A 15,369-nucleotide genomic window follows, 5' to 3' on the forward strand; every position below is an offset into this window, starting at 1 on the left:
CACCTTCAATGACAAATAAAGCTCCAAAAAATATGGGTCTTTATTTACTAGCACATCACCAGAAAAGGCCTGTGAGTGTCTGCAAGTCACCCACTCGTGTGTCTAAGGAGGATTCCTCCCCCGTCAACTGATCCGCACGACTGCCATGCAATGACAGCGGCCACGGCAACTCCGCAGCAGATGAGAGACCGGCTGATGCAGGCCATCGATGGCCAAAACAATGTGAGTTAGTAATGTTTCCACGTATTTGAAGTGTCTCTCTCTGTCCACACTATTGCAATGATCCCCTACTGTGAAATCTTATGACAAACATCGACAGCGAACATTAGCTAGCTAACTAACTTGTCTTAGCTAACGTCGTTATCTAAACCAGTGCAGTGGTAACTAACGACGCGGCAGGTAGCTATCTAATGTTATCTAGTTGGAAGCCTGCTAGTAAACTAACTAAATCTAAGAGCTTGTTAGATAAAGTCAATACTAGGAACTTAGCTAGTTAACAGTAGTTAATTAACCCTGTAGTAGTTAGCTAGCTAACGTACACACACGAGTCTGGATTGAGCCCAAGCATGTTATATTTGGTTATCAACCTATCTTAGTTCTAGTGATCATAAATTAACGTTAGTTGGCTAGCTACCTGCCTGTCATTTAGCTAACTACTGTACCTAATTTAGCTAGCTAAAGTTGACATTTTAAACTTAAACTTAACAAATTTATTTTTTATTAGCTAGTTAACGTTATACTATTGCGTAGCGACTGTTGTAGCTAACTAAACCAGAGTTAAACTTTGCCGTTACTTTAGCTAGGCCCAAGCATTGTAGCTAGCTAGCAGGTTAACTGAAAGGATGATCTTACTACTCTAAACCCACCACCAAGGTCAGCAGTGTTTTGGAAATTAGTAGCCAGCAGATCCGAGCCGCTTGCCTGTATCTGCACTACTAGAGTCGGACAGGCTTCCTGTGTAGATTAACGCTGCCGCGAGATATGGCTAAGAAGACATACCTCAATCCAGGGATGAGAAATGCGTTGGACTCTGAATTGTGCCATTATCCCAATTGTACCACTGAGAATATTGAACGCCTGATAGTTTTGAAGTTATCAGAAAACTGTCCTTTTCGTCCACTGTGTTAGGTAGCAGAAGCCACACAGCCATTTTGGATTGGCAGTGTTAGCCAATCAGCTCTTTTGTTATTCAATGTGACGTGCCATTCCATAATGGCTGCTGTGCTAACATGAGGCCATCTGTCACAAAGGCTCACCGACTATCATGATATGTGATTAACAAAGTTCTCTTGAATTAAATGGCTGAGGCAACCAAAAGTGTTGTTAAACTCTTGAAGTGACAACACAGTACAAGGAAATTTGCTTTCCTCCAAGTCTGTTGGTCAAGGTGTACTCTTTGTAGCCTACAGTCTGTACCTGTCATCATAGGCATACTTAGCCCTTGATCACGACTCTGTTCCATTACAATACACATCATTGGACGAATGTGTCTTCTGTACAGGGGAGTTTTGTCAAGAGCCCCAACACTCGCATGCAAATAGTCTGGGTAGCCATTTGATTAGCTGTTCAGGAGTCTTATGGGTTGGGGGTAGAAGCTGTTTAGAAGCCTCTTGGACCTAGACTTGGCGCTCCGGTACCGCTTGCCATGTGGTAGCAGAGAGAACAGTCTATGACTAGGGTGGCTGAAGTCTTTGACAATTTTTAGGGCCTTTCTCTGACACCGCCTGGTATAGAGGTCCTGGGTGGCAGGAAGCTTGGCCTGGGTGATGTACTGGGCTGTAAGCACTACACTCTGTAGTGTCTTGCTGGCGGAGGCTGAGCAGTTGCCATACCAGGCAGTGATGCAACCCATCAGGATGCTCTTGATGGTGCAGCTGTAAAACCTTTTTGAGGATCTGAGGGCCCTTGCCAAATCTTTTCAGTCTCCTGAGGGGGAATAGGTTTTGTCGTGCCCTCTTCACGACTGTCTTGGTGTGCTTGGACCATGTTAGTTTGTTGGTGATGTGGACGCCAAGGAATTTGAAGCTCTCAACCTGCTCCACTACAGCCCCGTCGATGAGAATGGGGTCGTGCTCGGTCTTCCTTTTCCTGTAGTCCACAATCTCCTTTGTCTTGATCATGTTGAGGGAGAGGTTGTTGTCCTTGCACCACACGGTCAGGTCTCTGACCTCCTCCATATAGGCTGTCTCATCGTTGTCGGTGATCAGGTCTACCACTGTTGTCATCAACAAACTTAATGATGGTGTTGGAGTCATACCTGGCCGTCCAGTCATGAGTGAACAGGGAGTACAGGAGGGAACTGAGCACGCACCCCTGAGAGGCCCCCGTGTTGAGGATCAGCGTGGCGAATGTGTTGTTACCTACCCTTACCACCTGGGGTGGCCCGTCAGGAAGTCCAGGATCCAGTAGCAGAGGGAGGTGTTTAGTTCCAGGGTCCTTAGCTTAGTGATGAGCAGGGTTGCACATTTTGGGGAATATTCAGAGGTGGAAACTTTCCGTGGGAATATATGGGAATTAACGGAAATATATGCAAATTAAAATTAATACCATTTAAATGTAGATGTTTTTTGCCTTGGATATATTTACCATATCATATGGAGACAAACGTAAACCTTTTACCTTTATAAGTAGACTTAATTGGAAATGATTAAACCCTTCCAACAAAAAAAAACAATTTAGTTACGAATTGAACTTTAATTGAGTTGACTCTTCACATGGGATGATTTCACTGAACAACAAAAGGGACTCTTGAATGATCCCCAATGATCCATCACATCTCCCAAAAACGTTTTCAACATGCATCTGTAAAATTATAGTCTAGAAACTAAAGCTTTGGTTGTCTTCCTCTCAGGCTTCCATGTCTTCTCCCTGGACCTCCTCAATGTCCACCTCATCAGACTGAGGGCTCATCTTCACTGTCACTTTCCAACCTTGTTGCGGATGGCTCGTTCTCAGGCTCAAAAAGGCCCAAATTTGCATGGATGGCCACCAATTTTTCAACCCTTGTATTGGTCAGCCTGTTGCATGCTTTGGTGTGTGTGTTCCCAAACAAGGACCAGTTGCGCTCTGAGGCGGCTGTTGTTGTTGGGATTTGGAGGATGGAGGCAACAGGGGAAAGAGCCTCAGATCCACAAAGTCCCTTCCACCAGGTAGCTGATGAGATATGTTGGCACGACTGCCATATTGCATCTCCGTCCCAAAGCCCTTGCTTGAAAGTGTACTTCGCCAGACTGCCAAGAACCTTGACCTCTACCAGGCCAAGGTGGCGAGACACAGTAGTGATGACCTCTGCACCAGACAGGATGTTGATCTCTGCACCAGACAGGATGTTTTTTGCCAGCATACTTGGGGTCCAACATGTATGCTGCGGCGTGTATGGCTTCAGGCAGAAGTCTTCACGCTTTTTGATGTATTTCAGAACTGCAGTTTCCTCTGCTTGGAGCAACAGTGACGTGGGCAGGGCAGTACGGATTTCTTCTCTTACATCTGCAAGCAGAGTCTGAACATCAGACAGGTTGGCATTGTCTCCCTCAATCCGTGCAATGGCTACTGATATAGGTTTCAGGCTGATTACCACTCTCTCCCAAAATACATAATCCAGGAGGATCCTCTTGATGGAAATGTCCATATCGGCAGACTGTGATATGGCCATTTTTTGGAGAGACTCCTTCCCCTCCAGGAGATTATCAAACATGTTGACGACACCACCCCAACGGGTGTTGCTGGGCAGCTTCAATGTGGTGCTCTTATTCTGCTCACTTTGCTTGGTGAGGTAGATTGCTGCTTTAACTTGATGACCCTTCACATACCTAACCATTTCCTTGGCTCTCTTGTAGAGTGTATCCATTGTTTTCAGTGCCATGATGTCCTTGAGGAGCAGATTCAATGCATGAGCAGCACAGCCAATGGGTGTGATGCGAGGTTAGGATTCCTCCCCTTTAGACCAAGCAGCCTTCATGTTCGCTGCATTGTCTGTCACCAGTGCAAATACCTTCTGTGGTCATTGATGACTGCCTTCAGCTCATCTGCAATGAAGAGACCGGTGTGTCTGTCCCTTGTCTGTGCTCTTGTAGAATACTGATTGAGGGGTGGAGATGATGTAGTTAATTATTCCTTGCCCACGAACATTCGACCACCCATCAGAGATGATTGCAATAGTCTGCTTTCTCTATGATTTGCTTGACCTTCACTTGAACTCTGTTGAACTCTGCATCCAGCAAATTAGTAGATAAAGCATGTCTGGTTGGAGGGGTGTATGCTGGGTGAAGAACATTCAGAAATCTCTTCCAATTAGAGGTTGACCGATTATGATTTTTCAACGCCGATACCGATTATTGGAGGACCAAAAAAGCTGATACCGAATAATCGGCCGTTTTTTATTTTATTTGTAATAATTACAATTACAACAATACTGAATGAACCCTTATTTTAACTTAATATAATACATCAATAAAATCAATTTAGCCTCAAATAAATAATGAAACATGTTCAATTTGGTTTAAATAATGCAAAAACAAAGTGTTAGAGAAGAAAGTAAAAGTGCAATATGTGCCATGTAAGAAAGCTAACGTTTAAGTTCCTTGCTCAGAACATGAGAACATATGAAAGCTGGTGGTTCCTTTTAAGATGAGTCTTCAATATTCCCAGGTAAGAAGTTTTAGGTTGTAGTTATTATAGGACCATTTCTCTATACGATTTGTATTTCATATACCTTTGACTATTGGATGTTCTTATAGGCACTTTAGTATTGCCAGTGTAACAGTATAGCTTCCATCCCTCTCCTCGCCGCTACCTGGGCTCGAACCAGGAACACATCGACAACAGCCACCCTCGAAGCAGCGTTACCCATGCAGAGCAAGGGGAACAACTACTCCAAGTCTCAGAGCGAGTGACGTTTGAAACGCAATTAGCGCGCACCCCGCTAACTAGCTAGCCATTTCACATCGGTTACACCAGCCTAATCTCGGGAGTTGATAGGCTTGATGTCATAAACAGCGCAATGAAGAGCTGCTGGCAAAACGCATGAAAGTGCTGTTTGAATGAATGCTTACGAGCCTGCTGGTGCCTACCATCGCTCAGTCAGACTGCTCTATCAAATCATAGACTTAACTATGACATAATAACACACAGAAATACGAGCCTTAGGTCATTAATATGGTCGAATCCGGAAACTATCATCTCGAAAACAAAACGTTTATTCTTTCAGTGAAATACGGAACCGTTCCGTATTTTATCTAACGGGTGGCATCCATAAGTCTAAATATTCCTGTTACATTGCACAACCTTCAATGTCATAATTACGTAAAATTCTGGCAAATTAGTTCGCAACGAGCCAGGCGGCCCAAACTGTTGCATATACCCTGACTCTGCGTGCAATGAACGCAAGAGAAGTGACAAAATTTCACCTGGTTAATATTGCCTGCTAACCTGGATTTCTTTTCGCTAAATATGCAGGTTTAAAAATATATACTTCTCTGTATTGATTTTAAGAAAGGCATTGATGTTTATGGTTAGGTACACGTTGGAGCAACGACAGTCCTTTTTCGCGAATGCGCACTGCATCGATTATATGCAACGCAGGACACGCTAGATAAACTAGTAATATCATCAACCATGTGTAGTTATAACTAGTGATTATGATTGATTGTTTTTTATAAGATAAGTTTAATGCTAGCTAGCAACTTACCTTGGCTTCTTACTGCATTCGCGTAACAGGCGGGCTCCTCGTGAGGCAGGTGGTTAGATCGTTGGACTAGTTAACCGTAAGGTTGCAAGATTGAATCCCTGAGCTGACAAGGTAAAAGTCTGTCGTTCTGCCCCTGAACAAGGCAGTTAATCCACCGTTCCTAGGCCGTCATTGAAAATAAGAATGTGTTCTTAACTGACTTGCCTAGTTAGGTAAAGGTGTACAAAATTACCAATTTACGATTGTTATGAAAACTTGAAATCGGCCCTAATTAATCGGCCATTCCGATTAATCGGTCGACCTCTACTTCCAATACACATTGCCTTTGAGAGTCAGAGGTGAAACCAGTTGCATACACCGCTAAAGCAGGACATTCATCAGCATTTCTCTATGTTCTTCCATTGAATCAAAAAAAACTTCTGATTCCAGGAGGACCATGAGCTGTTGCTATCGATAAGGTGTCTGATTTGTCATTTTCACCTCGAATAGAAGTAGAGGAACTTTTGTCAGAGGTTGCTTGTTGTGAGCGCTGAGGGAACTATATGCACTTGGCCAGATGATTCTGCATCTTTGTTGCATTCTTCCCACATGATTTGGCACAGTATTTGCAAATGTACACAGCTTTTCCTTCTACATTAGCTGCAGTGAAATGTCTCCACACATCAGATAGTGCCCGTAGCATTTTCCTGTGATTAGAAAAAATAGTTAAAAAACAAAACAAATACAATTCCATGTACAGATAAAGTTAAGCAGTTAGATTAAACATCTACTTTGTAAGAAATGTTTTCAAATGAAACGTGCATGGAAACAGGTGAATTAACACTCCTCAGTTAGCAGGCTCAAGCAAGCTAAAACCCACAAGGTAGCAAAAACTAACTAGCAGAAATTGTTAACAAGTTAGAAATGATTTAAACACACTTTGCTGTAGGCTACTATTTACTAGTTAACAAACAATCATGTATGTCATATAATATGTTCACTCCACCTATTATTGTAATCTAAACTTACCAGAAAACATGTAGTCCTTGGCTCAGACAGTGTAGTATTGTGGTCTCAATAGCATCTTATTAGTGTGCATGATCTTGAATCAGCTGTACATGTGGTGTAAGATGTGCAGATGTAGAAGCACGGCGGCTAGGAAAAACTCCCTAGAAAGGCCAAAACCTAGAGAGGAACCTAGAGAGGAACCAGGCTATGAGGGGTGGCCAGTCCTCTTCTGGCTGTGCCGGGTGGAGATTATAACAGAACATGGCCAAGATGTTCAAATGTTCATAAATGACCAGCATGGTCAAATAATAATCAGGAGTAAATGTCAGTTGGCTTTTCATAGCCGATCATTAAGAGTATCTCTACCGCTCCTGCGGTCTCTAGAGAGTTGAAAACAGCAGGTCTGGGACAGGTAGCACGTCCGGTGGACAGGTCAGGGTTCCATAGCCGCAGGCAGAACAGTTGAAACTGGAGCAGCAGCAAGGCCAGGTGGACTGGGGACAGCAAGGAGTCATCATGCCCGGTAGTCCTGACGCATGGTCCTAGGGCTCAGGTCCTCCGAGAGAGAGAAAGAAAGAGAGAAGGAGAGAATTAGAGAGAGCATACTTAAATTCACACAGGACACCGGATAAGACAGGAGAAGTACTCCAGATATAACCAACTGACCCTAGCCCCCCGACACATAAACTACTGCAGCATAAATACTGGAGGCTGAGACAGGAGGGGTCAGGAGACACTGTGGCCCCATCCGATGATACCCCCGGACAGGGCCAAACAGGAAGGATATAACCCCACCCACTTTGCCAAAGCACAGCCCCCACACCACTAGAGGGATATCTTCAACCACCAACTTACCATCCTGAGACAAGGCCGAGTATAGCCCACAAAGATCTCCACCACAGCACAAACCAAGGGGGGGCGCCAACCCAACCCCTATTAGTATTGGATAGAAAACACTCTGAAGTTTCTAAAACTGTTTGAATTATGTATGTGAGTATAACATAACTCATATGGCAGGCAAAAACCTGAGAAGAAATCCGAACAGGAAGTGGAAATTCTGAGGCTGGTCGATTTTCAACCAAGATCCTATTGAAATCACAGCGAGATATGGATGAGTTTGCACTTCCTACGGCTTCCACTACATGTCAACCGTCTGTAGAACCTTGTCTGATGCCTCTACTGTGAAGGGGGGCCGAATGAGAGGGGAATTAGTCAGGTCTGCCATGACCTGACCATTCTTTGACCAGCAGGCCGTTTACTCTGGGCACCTCTGTGCACCTTTCATCCAAGCTACTCAATACTGCCCCTGCAGCCATAAGAAGTTAACCTTTTCTCAATAGGGGGTGCTGTTTGCACTTTGTAAAAATTTCGTTCCCAAATTAACTTCTACTTGGTCACAATCCCGGATCCGGGAGCACCCCCATCAGTAAAAAAGCTGACTAGCATAGCCTAGCATAGCGTCACAAGTAAATACTAGCATCTAAATATCATTAAATCACAAGTCCAAGACACCAGATGAAAGATACACATCTTGTGAATCCAGCCATCATTTCTGATTTTTAAAATGTTTTACAGGGAAGACACTATGTAAATCTATTAGCTAACCACGATAGCAAAAGACAACTTTTTTTTCTCCACCATTTTTTTCCTGCATAGGTAGCTATCACAATTTCGACCAAATAAAGATATAAATAGCCACTAACCAAGAAACAACTTCATCAGATGACAGTCTGATAACATATTTATTGTATAGCATATGTTTTGTTAGAAAAATGTGCATATTGCAGGTATAAATCATAGTTTACCATTGCAGCCACCATCACAACTCTCACCAAAGCAACTAGAATAACTACAGAGACCAACGTGAATTACCTAAATACTCATAAAACATTTATGAAAAATACACAGCGTACAGCAAATGAAAGACAAATATCTTGTGAATCCAGCCAATATTTCAGATTTTTTAAGTGTTTTACAGCGAAAACACAATATAGCATTATATTAGCTTACTACAATAGCCAACCACACAACAGCATTGATTCAAGCCAACAATAGCGATAACGAATAAACCAGCAAAATATATTAATTTTTTCATTAACCTTCTCAAACTTCTTCAGATGACAGTCCTATAACATCATATTACACAATACATATAGAGTTTGTTCGAAAATGTGCATATTTAGCGGCACAAATCGTGGTTATACAATGAGAATAGTAGCCAAGCTGCCAACAATATGTCGGGAGAAATCTTGGGAGAGGCACCTAATCTAATCACTAACTAATCATAAACTTGACTAAAAAATACAGGTTGGACAGCAAATGAAAGATACATTAGTTCTTAATGCAATCGCTGTGTTAGATTTTTAAAATTAACGTTAGTACGACATACAGCGTGCGTTAAAGCGAGACCGCACCGAAATTAATGGCGGAATATGAGTTTTACATTTTTCAACAGAACAACGAATTAACATCATAAATAGTTTACTTTTTGATGAGCTCCCATCAGAATCTTGGGCAAGTTGTCCTTTGTCCAAAAGAATCGTTGCTCGGTTGTAGATTGTCGCCTTCAACTTTGGAATTAGCAGTAAACATTAGCCATGTGGCCCAGACGTGCCCAACTCACTAGAACGCAGCACAAATAAATACCCGAAAATCGCAATATACTGATATAAACTGATATAACTCGGTTTAAAATAACAACATTATGATGTCTTTAACACCTATATCGAATAAAATCAGAGCCGGATATATCTAAGGGCTATAACGGGAGCTTTCTAGAACGCCATCCTGAGGTCTGTCTTGCGTCATGGCGAACGAAGGAAAGAGAGGACCCCACGTTGCCAGCCCATTTATAAGGCCTCAGATCTGCCTAGCAACTCCATTCCAATTCTCACTATTTGCTGACATCCAGGGGAAGGCGTATGCAGTGCATCTCAACCAATAGAAGACATGCAAATTAATAAACTGACCTCAGAACAGCCTGCAGATTTCAGATTTCTCACTTCCTCATAGGAAAATTGCTCCAACTCGAGTTCTGTTTTACTCACAGATATAATTCAAACGGTTTTAGAAACTAGAGTGTTTTCTATCCAATAGTAATAATAATATGCATATTGTACGAGCAAGAATTGAGTACGAGGCAGTTTAATTTGGGAATGAAATTTTTACAAAGTGCAAACAGCACCCCCTATTGAGAAAAGGTTTTAAACTGCCAGTCTGATAACATATTTATTGTATAGCATATGTTTTGTTAGAAAAATGTGCATATTTCAGGTATAAATCATAGTTTGCCATTGCAGCCACCATCACAACTCTCACCAAAGCAACTAGAATAACTACAGAGACCAACGTGAATGACCTAAATACTCATCATAAAACATTTATGAAAAATACACAGCGTACAGCAAATTAAGGTTAACCTGTCTGACTCTGGCGTTCTGCTAGCGGAACTCCTCCCACATTCCACTGAAAAGGCAGAGCGCGAAATTCAAAATATATTTTTTAGAAATATTTAACTTTCACACATTAACAAGTCCAATACAGCAAATGAAAGGTACACATCTTGTGAATCCAGCCAACATGTCCGATTTTTAAAATGTTATACAGCGAAAACAGCACGTATATTTATGTTAGCTCACCACCAAATATAAAAAAGGACAGACATTTTTCACAGCACAGGTAGCATGCACAAAGCCAACCTAACTAACCAAGAACCAACCAAATTAACCAACAAACAACTTCATCAGATGACAGTCTTATAACATGTTATTCAATAAATCTATGTTTTGTTCGAAAAATGTGCATATTTCAGGTATAAATCATAGTTTACATTGCAGCTACAATCAGAAATTGCACCGAAAGCAGCCAGAATAATTACAGACACCAACGTCAAATACCTAAATACTCATCAAATACTCATCATAAAACATTTCTGAAATGAAAGACGGGCATCTTGTGATTCCAGCCAATATTTCCGATTTCTTAAGTGTTTTACAGCGAAAACACAATATAGCGTTATATTAGCTTACCACAATAGCCAGAAACACAAGCCATTCCCCAGTAGTAAAAGTTAGCGATCGTGACAAACCAGCAAAAGATATATAATTTTTGACTAACCTTGATAAGCTTCATCAGATGACAGTCCTATAACATCAGGTTATACATACACTTATGTTTTGTTCGAAAATGTGCATATTTAGAGCTGAAATCAGTGGTTATACATTGTGCTAACGTAGCATATTTTTCCCACAACGTCCGGATATTTTTCTGACACACATATTCTGACCAAATGACTATTCATAAACATAACTAAAAAATACATGTTGTATAGGAAATGATAGATACACTAGTTCTTAATGCAATCGCCGTGTTAGAATTCTAAAAATAACTTCATTACGACATCCAGCTTAGGTATAGCGAGAGAGTACCCAAAAGCTGGGCGCAAACGACTAGCACAACATGTTCGACAGATATATGAAATAGCATCATAAAATGGGTCCTACTTTTGCTGATCTTTCATCAGAATGTTGTACAAGGGGTCCTTTGTCGGGAACAATCGTTGTTTGGATTTAGAACGGCCTTTTTCCCTCTCGATTTAGCAAGCACACTTGCCAAGTGGCGCAAATCTCTCCATGTCAACAAACGGAAGAGAACGGAACACGGCAAAACTCCCGAAAAAATTTCAATAATCTGATTAAACTATATTGAAAAAACATACTTTACGATGATATTGTCACATGTATCAAATAAAATCAAAGTCGGAGATATTAGTCGTCCATAACGGCAGCTTATCAGAAGGCAAATCCAGGTCCCTCCTCGCGCTCTCCAGAAAACAGGAAACTGGTGACACGTCATGCCAAGAGCTATGATTCGAGTCCAGATCAAGTTACACACTCAATTTCTTCTCTCACTGCTTGTCGACATCTAGTGGAAGACGTATGAAGTGCATCTAAACTAATAAATAACAAGGACTTTAATAGGCAGCCCCTAGAAGAGTGCATCAATTTCAGATTTTCCACTTCCTATCAGGAAGTTTGCTGCAAAAGGAGTTCTGTTTTACTCACAGATATAATTCAAACGGTTTTAGAAACTAGAGAGAGTTTTCTATCCAATAGTAATAATAATATGCATATTGTACGAGCAAGAATTGAGTACGAGGCCGTTTAAATTGGGCACGATTTCCCCCAAATGAAAACCGCGCCCTCTGTCCTCAACAGGTTAACCAAAATATGCCACAAGACCTAGAATTGACTTGTGTATCCCATAAAAAAGGTTCACTGTTATAAGCTAACCTTTTCTGATGAATTTAAGCAAAATTCCCAGCCTTAACTCCCCATGGAAATTTCCCGGAAAGTTAACGACCCTTTTTAACCCTAGTGATGCGTTTTGAGCTAACTATGGTGTTGAACGCTGAGCTGTAGTCAACGAATAGCATTGTCACATAAGTATTCCTTTTGTCCAGGTGGGAAAGGGCAGTGTGGAGTGCAATAGAGATTGCATCGTCTGTGGATCTGTTGGTGTGGTATGCAAATTAGAGTGGGTCTAGGGTTTATGGGATAATGGTGATGTGAGCCATGACCAGCCTTTCAAAGCATTTCATCGCTACAGACGTGAGTGCTACGGATCGGTAGTCATTTAGGCAGGTTACCTTAGTCCCTGTGCCCAAGAACACTATGGTGGTCTGCTTGAAACATGTTTGTATTACAGACTCAGACAGGGAGAGGTTGAAAATGTCAGTGAAGACACTTGCCAGTTGATCAGCGCATTGCTCGGAGTACACGTCCTGGTAATCCGTCTGGCCCAGGGTATGTCATTAAAGCTAAACAAATTGTCAAGGAAAGGGGACAAACCACGAAGCTATCCAAAGAGGCTCATTATATAAATAAATTGGCTAAAGGTGTGCGTCCCGCTGCCTGTAGACATGACTTGTTGGCGAACACCTTATTTATTTTCATACCGGTGGTACCCATTGGTCAGTAAGTGGTATGAACCACTATACATCCATTGAATCGTTAGGCCTATTAATTTAAGCCACTGACTATGGCTGTCAGTGTGGTTTAAAAAAAAATCAATTTGAATTTCTTGTTCGGAGTAAAAAGAATTCATGCTCATAGAGCCTTTATTTTCTCCGCAACACAGAAGTGGCATAATTGAAGTTCATATTCTACAACTTGAACCCTACATGATTTGATTGAATTGTTGTATACACTCATGTCATTATACATTGAGTTTCTCTTACCATTTCCTGTCTCTTACTTTCATAGTTTTAACATGATTTGTCGTTTACTTTCCAGCAGATCTGCAACATGGTAGCTGTAATGGATGTAATTTCCTATTTGGAGAAATATCCCATCACCAAAGAAGCACTTGAGGTAGGTCATGCTGGGGACAAATGTGCATATGTCAGCTCTTGGAAATATGTTGCCAAGAGGGTGTTGTACTAAAAAAAAAACTTCCTGTTCTTCTTCAAGGAAACCCGCCTTGGCAAGCTGATCAACGACGTAAGGAAAAAGACAAAGGATGAGGATCTTGTCAAGCGTGCAAAGAAGCTCCTGCGCACCTGGCAGAAGCTGATTGAGCCTGGGCATTGTGAGGCACAGTCCAAGGGGCATAGAGAGCCGCCAGGCGCTGCCAATGGTGGTAACAACCCCTGCCGGATGGATGTCTCCCCTCCAGCTGCCATCCCGCCTTCGGATAAAATGGTTTCGGAGCTCAAGAGTAGAAATGACTTCAACAACTGTTATTCCCCCAAAGCGGAAAAGTTGGGCAACCGAAAACGCAAAGGGGAGCAGAGGGATGGACAGCACCTACCAGTGAAAAGTTCTAAAAAAACAGCCTATGAAAGAACACGAAACTCACGGCTGCCAATAAATGGAATTGGGGCCAGTCCCAAGGCTTTTATGGACACACTTGATGCTCATTCTCATCCAAAATCAGACAAGGATGACGCTGATCATCTTGACAACGACAGACTCAACAAAATTCCCATCAACGCTGTCAAACCTCACCCTAGCTCACCGGGACTTGCCAAACCTCCTAGCACTTCCACATTGCTCAAAACGGCCGTGTTGCAACAGCAAGCCAAAATGGACCTGGTTGCCTCAGGAAGGGGGCCGCATCAGCCCAAAAGCCCCCACAGCAACTCGTATAGTCCCAGAAGTACGAAACAGGATGTGGTTGTTAAACTGTCTGTGCCAAAAGCAACAACTCTACTGAGCCCTGCCCAGGGCCCCAGGGTTATGGACCGCGCTGGACTGGGGCCCTCTCCTTTGCCTTCTCTACAGCCTTTAACTTCATGTATCCAGGGTTCCCTCACTGTTGGGCCTCCGTCTGCAGAGTCCGCCCTTCATCAGGACGGACCGGCAGACGTGGACCAACGCCTTCAGCACAGTACCATGAGACCTGACTCTCTGCACAACTCAAAAGCCACGTCACGCAGCAAGGTGAAGGTGGAGGGCAATGGTGCTGCCACTAGCACAGCGAGAAAGAGGAGGAACAAATACAGGTCCAGAGACTACACAGTGAACTTGGGTGGGCAGCCCACGGAAGAGAGCACAAAACCATGTAGATTAAAAGACCGTAGACTTACGTTTGACCCTGTAACAGGGCAGATCAAATCCTGGACCCACAAAGAGTCTTACCCAGAATGGGAGGCTACAGTGGTGCCGGTCACACCAGAACCTCGGACAGAACTGCTCAAGCAGAATCAATATGCACAGAATACCCCTGTTACTCCCAGTCCATTCCAACAGACCAACTGGAAAGAGCTGTCAAGGAGCGAAATCATCCAGTCCTACCTTAACCGTCAAAGCAATGTGCTCACATCGTCTGGGGCTCAAACCTCGAGGGCACACTTTTTTATGAATGAGTACATGGAACATCATATCAAAGAGGCCAGAAAAACACACGTGCTGGTACCAAATATCCCTGACATGGACTTACCAGGGGTGAGCCGAGAGGTCATAAACGAGGACCTCGACAGAATACACAAAGAGCACTGGCCTGGGGTGAACGGGTGCCATGACACCAAAGACAACTGGTATGATTGGACAGAGTGCATATCCTTAGAACCACATGGGGATGAGAGCAAACTGAACATTCTGCCATATGTTTGCCTAGACTGAGAGTTTAATGAGCTGTGGTTTCTGAATTAAGAGGGATAAATGGCGCCTTCCTTTGCTCCCTTCTTGAGGGTTGTGTAAGTTTGGAGTGCAAAAAGGCACTTGTCGGTGGTAGAACCTGCTCACTCCTTTGCAGAGTTGGCGTAAGAGAGGCCTTGCTAATTGTGCTGTCTATAAAAAGCAATAGCTGATCAGTGTTCGATGGGAGACAGCTCAGCTGTAGCATCACTGAAGTTCTTTGAGTGGAAGGGTTCCATGCATTGTCTGCAAAATGCAAAGAGTTTAAGGTGCCCGGTAACTTTATTAAGGAACCTGTTTGGCAGGTACAAGCTGGCAAAGAGAATGAAATGTGTGGTTATCATGTATGCATTTATTTATCTGGACGTATTCTATTTTTTTGTTACATAAATGTGCAAAACAACTTTCATCAAAGTCACTTATTCAATCAGTTCTGCTTGTCAGATATGGTAAACCTGTGCTTTGCACATTTTCTCACAAAAAATGTATGGTTAACGCGATAGCAACATTCCATACCATAATACAACTAGAACGGTTCTTGCCCGAACCTCAATTTAT

At 42.6% G+C, this 15,369-nt stretch overlaps 1 protein-coding gene across 1 annotated transcript; it reads left to right on the forward strand.

The window, feature by feature from the left end:
* Positions 1-150: 150 nt before the first annotated feature.
* LOC120054429 (mediator of RNA polymerase II transcription subunit 26-like) lies at positions 151-14,796 on the forward strand. Its single transcript, XM_039001845.1, has 3 exons — positions 151-222; positions 12,970-13,044; positions 13,144-14,796. The coding sequence occupies exons 1-3, from the start codon at positions 151-153 to the stop codon at positions 14,794-14,796; spliced, it is 1,800 nt and encodes a 599-aa protein (XP_038857773.1).
* Positions 14,797-15,369: the final 573 nt, after the last annotated feature.

The sequence above is a fragment of the Salvelinus namaycush genome, chromosome 10 (genome assembly GCF_016432855.1).
Source record: "Salvelinus namaycush isolate Seneca chromosome 10, SaNama_1.0, whole genome shotgun sequence".
Taxonomy (NCBI): Eukaryota; Metazoa; Chordata; class Actinopteri; order Salmoniformes; family Salmonidae; genus Salvelinus; species Salvelinus namaycush.